Genomic DNA, 5,362 nt, shown 5'->3' on the forward strand with positions numbered 1-5,362 from the left:
AAAAAGGCAAACCCAATTATGGAATTTGAAGTATCTTAGAACGGAAATAGATTACAAGAGTCAGTAGTAGACGTTTTGACCAAAGTAGGGCTTGAAAATCAACAATGTATATATTTTCTTTATAAACTTAACTGTGGCGCCGTATTAGACTGTATGAACAGTGCGAATAGACACTTTAGACCGTTCTTTCCTAAAAAGGACGTAGAACATGTTTTAACTAGTTCGTGCGTATATATATTTTCTTAATGGGACAATAATACAAACTCAGCTTAAAGACTGGAGATGTCTTTCAACGGATGTAAATTAAAAGAGCCGGAAATGAAATATATGTTTTTGACCAAACAGATTTCTGAAACCTTTACTTCTATGTATTTCCTTGATTCAGGAAAGGGACTTAACTGTGGCATCAGAAATGTAATTTAATTAAACCAAAAATGTATACTTCGACACGCGCAAAACCTGAAATAAGTCAGTAAAAATGTTATTTAACTTTTATATTTCTAAACCCTTTGGGCGCCAAGCGCTTTTTCAAACGGTTTCTTGCTAAAAGAGCCAGCGGGTTTAACGCCGTGATTTGCAGCATTTCAATAAAAATATCATAGCTAACTTAACATTATAGTTAGAATTTTCATTTTTTTGTTTGTTATTTTTATTGTTAAGTTGTCTATATAATACATTTCTCAATAAAATTATAATGCAAGGACATAATTTAGAAAATAACGCATAACAACACAAAATAATATTTTTTAAATGTAAAAAATTTTTATTTTATGCTCACGAAAACATATTAGAAAAAAAAATTTTTATACATAAAATTGGGTCTTATTTTAAAGTATATATATATATTTGCTAACATTATTACAAAATTTCAAACCCACGTGACAAGAAATGGATTTTTGGTAATTTTTTTAATAAAACTATGCTAATTCATCAATGTGCAATATTTACCTTATTTAGCTGGAGAAAGTTGTAATGCAGTACATTGTCCACTATTGTTACTATATAATTTATATTCATTAAATTCACGTTACACACACTTGTTATTTTTTTTAAGTATTAAATTAAAAATTAAATGTTTACACTTATTTACAGAAAGAAATCTTATATGTTTGAAAAAGTTTTTTAGCATCTATGCTTGGACAAGCATAGAGGATGAACCCCTTTCTCACACTTCTTACATGCATATCTAGTTTTCTTTCTAGTTTCCACCTTGCTTTGTGCTTACTGCACTACATACACTGCAATTGCGCTCTTTTTTCCCCGGTAAGATGTAAAGAGGTTCATTGTCCCGATTGCCATGTCCATGTTGTAGGTGCGGTGCCAGGTCCGCGAGCCATTCATTTGAGATTTCATCATGATTGAAATGGTAAAGTTCAGTCGGGATAAAGGATTGTCCGTATTCATTTTTATACAAGACGTATAGGTTGACAACCATTCTTGCAAAGATATGGAATGTCATCTTTTTCCAATATTTGAGAGTCCGCCTCTCATCCAGATAGCAATAAAGCATCTGGTCAGCGGTGTCAACACACCTCCCATATATGCATTATACTGTCGAATCATTTTGTGGTTTGCTTGTAATAAGAACTTTATTGCCTCTTTTTTCGCTTTCATTTCGTTAATGGCGGTACTGTCAGTAGAGAGCAGTAAAACTTGCTTTTTCTGAGAAGCTTTTTGTTCCTGCTCCCTAGCGTAAGCATACTGTTTTTTTTCCGACAGTATTTTGTTTCCCGTACAGAAAATTTGGTTAACATTTTCGGAGGGATTCCCTTCCTGTTACTTCGAAGTGTTCCAGTAATATGAGTTAGTTGGGAATACAAATACTTTGCCAGAGGTATGGATGTGAAAAAATTATCTACAAAAACATGAAATCCTTTTCTTAGATAATTTCCCATCTCTAGCAATTGTATAACAACATTATAGCCCTGTCCATTATTATTTGTCTGGATTTCATTGTTATTTTTTGCCCCTTTATAACAAACAAATCCTAAACAATAATTGCTAACTGCGTCACAAAGCATCCACAACTTTATACCCCACGTGTGGTGGTGTTTGTTGGGTAAGTATTGCATGAGTTGTGTATGATTCTTGGTGCCTACAAGACTTTCATCTATGGATAGTTGCTTATGTGGTGTATAATAATGCCTAAAAACTCTGTTTGCATGCTCAACTAGTGGAGTAAAACGAGCACATGGATCATAACGTTGCTCTTTAGGTTTTGGCAAATTTTCAGTGTCCACCATGTGAAAAAACTTCAATATTGACTCAAATCTATTCCGGCTAAACATTTTTGCAAACCATGTGCAATTTTGAGATGATTTGGTGTTCCAGTACATGTCAATTGTTGGTTTTTTATTTAGTCCCATATTGAAAAGGACGGCAATAAAAGCTTTCATTTCTAAATAAGCAACAGGCCTGAATGTGCGATTTCGGCTATGATTTCCCAATTTCCCTTGATATTTGTGTATAAAATTCCTTTGAATAATTATTTGTTTTTGTTGCCAAAATTTGTAAAAAAGTACATGGAAAAAATAAATCAAAATAATTTATAGGAGGGGAATTTCTGGGTGGACAATGTTTAGGTCCTGGAAGCTCACAGAATGAGAAGTGTGAGTGAAACTTGGGTCGTTGCCTTCGATAACCTCTTGCCATTCGTCATTATCACTAAGTTCACACCTGATTCCGAGTCGGAGTTTGTGATGGTATGCGGGGTGTCGCGTAGCAGCAGGCGGGCGACCGCGGCGCCTAGGCAAGTGAGTCACGCGACTAGGTCCCGGCCTTGGGTTCTCAACGCTGTCTTTCATCTGACGACGGACAACACTGGTCTCGTAGTGGTTTAAAAACATTACTTCCAGAATTGTTTGGTTCAAACGTAGGATCTAAATCTGTGTCGTCGGCATCACTTTGCTCAGATTCATCATGTGAACTACTGCCACATCATTGCACTCACTGTCACTCAAATAATCATTTTCAACTAAGCGTTGAATTGTACGTTCACTCAAAGGCGATCTACTCATTATAAATTATTATATATTACACTTTATAAATAACATAAAATCAATAATAGAATTATAGATTCAACGCCCAGCAATATCCACTATAAGCATCACACGAACAAATGACAGCACAGAAAGCTTCACTGAGCGCTTGGCGGGAAAAAGGGCGATTGGTTATTAGTTTTTCTTTGTGCTGCCAGTGATACCAACATAAAAAGTAATAAACACAGTTTTTACCAACTTATTGGAAGGCCAAATACCGAATATATGACTATATAAAGTTGTTTAGTCGGGAAAATATAGCAGTTTTGCGTAACGTCCGATGGATCGGAGGTTGGCGCCCAAAGGGTTAATCACAGGCATTAAAGTAATAATTACCAGATATATGCCAACATTTGAGTGAAAAAATTTTCATAAGATTCCTTCATATTACATTATAGTAAATGATTTCACTAATAACTGCTATCAAAAAATATAATAACAATTAGTAAGTACTTCTGGATTATTTATTTATTTATTTTGTCTTCCAACGGCTTAGCCAATTTACAATCAGTATAGTTAAATACAGGACATTATACATATATAGTAAGCAAAGTAGCACAATGTTGAGACGGTGTACAAGAGATATACAAGAAATATTAAATTGTACAATTGCAAAAACAAAACAAAATATTTTCTAAATAATGGAGACAACAACGTGAAGAGTACAATGGCAAAGATTAAGACAAGATGCTGACTTAACGACTAATAAATGCCGACTAGTCAAACGTAACAATAAGCTAGAAGTAATAACAAACAACGGTGCAACAGAAAGCAACAACAATCAATAAACACAACAATAAACTGCAATAACAACAAGCTAATAAAAATATGCAAAAATGAATAATGTGTGGTTAAAGCGATAACAATGACACAAACAAGAGAATAAACTATGACACTAGCGATAACAACAAAAAATAATCAGTAACAATAGCCTGCTAACAATACTAGGCATGAAATGTAACAAGTTAATTAATACGGAAGCAACCTTGATCAGGCCATGCATAACAAAACCACTTGCACTGGTTGTAGTGGCCCTTTAAAGGCACCACTCAAGAGCACATCACTGCACAAGCCAAAGGTGGTCACGTGTCACGATTGGAGGCTTCGAACAGCTGATCTGAATGACGAGGGCGGGGTATGGAAGAAGTCTAGGTGATCAGGAAAGTGTGTTGCCCAGGCGCTGGACTCGAAACAGTGAGCTATTGGCTGCATATAAGGTATTAGTTGAGGTTTTCGCAAAAAAGTGCCCTTGACCTCGTGCCAGAAGGTACCCTGAAGTTTATTCTTTCCAGCAAATCATGGGCAGTCCAACTCTCCTCTGACCAGCTTGTATAAGAAAAAGTAAGTCCTGACTGACACGCCTTGATTCCATGGAGGTTAGGTTTAGGAGCCGTGAGACTTCTTGCACAGGAACATCCAGATATCGGAATCCTAGTCTAACACCAACCAACCTCAGAAAACGTCTTTGGATCTTCTCTATGTTGTCTTTTAGATACTGCTGGTGAGGAGACCAAACAACACTGTTGTATTCTAAGTGCGGTCTCACCAGGCAGCAGTACAAGAGTTTGAGAACGTTTAGATCAGTAAATGACTTAGAAGCTCGGAAGAGGAAGCCAAGGACTTGAAGAGCGCTATTGCATATATGTTGGACATGGGGCTCCCAGCTTAGGGAAGAAGTAAAGAACACTCCAAGATCCCTCACCTCCGATGTTCTGGATAGTGGCACACCTCTGACAGAGTAATCATGCAATATAGGTTTTGAAATGCGATAAAATGAGATGCAAACACATTTGCTCAGATTCAGCGACATTTTGTTAAGACTACACCAGCGATCGACCCTGTTAATGTCATCTTGAAGTTGAGCCACGTCCAAGGCGGAAGATATAACGGAGTACAGCTTCAGGTCGTCCGCAAACAACAAGTGTTTGCAAGTCAGGGAAGAAACCACATCATTTATATACAAATTGAATAGGATGGGCCCGAGATGGGAACCTTGTGGGACACCGCTTGTTACTTTGAACTCCTTGGAAAGGACGTTGTTATATTTCACTACCAGCTTCCGGTTATGTAGGTAGCTTTTAAGCCACTGGAGGAAGGGTCCCGAAAATCCGATGCCCCCAATTTATTTAACAAATTTTCATGGCACACTCTATCGAAGGCTTTAGAGAAATCCATTTCTATGGTGTCAATCTGCTTCCTTCGTTCAAATGCTTCGATGATATGGCTTTGAAAGAGAACGAGATTGGTGGAGGTAGACCTATTTGAGATAAAGCCATGTTATTATTATGTTGTTATTATGTTGGATTATTTACATGCTGATTTAG

General features: G+C 36.6%; 1 protein-coding gene across 1 annotated transcript; it reads right to left on the bottom strand.

Moving 5' to 3' along the window:
* Positions 1 to 4,317: 4,317 nt before the first annotated feature.
* On the bottom strand, positions 4,318 to 4,848 carry LOC124372122. Its single transcript, XM_046830487.1, has one exon. It carries the CDS (start codon positions 4,846 to 4,848, stop codon positions 4,318 to 4,320), a length of 531 nt encoding a protein of 176 aa, XP_046686443.1.
* Positions 4,849 to 5,362: the final 514 nt, after the last annotated feature.

Source organism: Homalodisca vitripennis, unplaced genomic scaffold (genome assembly GCF_021130785.1).
Source record: "Homalodisca vitripennis isolate AUS2020 unplaced genomic scaffold, UT_GWSS_2.1 ScUCBcl_2551;HRSCAF=7435, whole genome shotgun sequence".
Classification (NCBI taxonomy): domain Eukaryota; kingdom Metazoa; phylum Arthropoda; class Insecta; order Hemiptera; family Cicadellidae; genus Homalodisca; species Homalodisca vitripennis.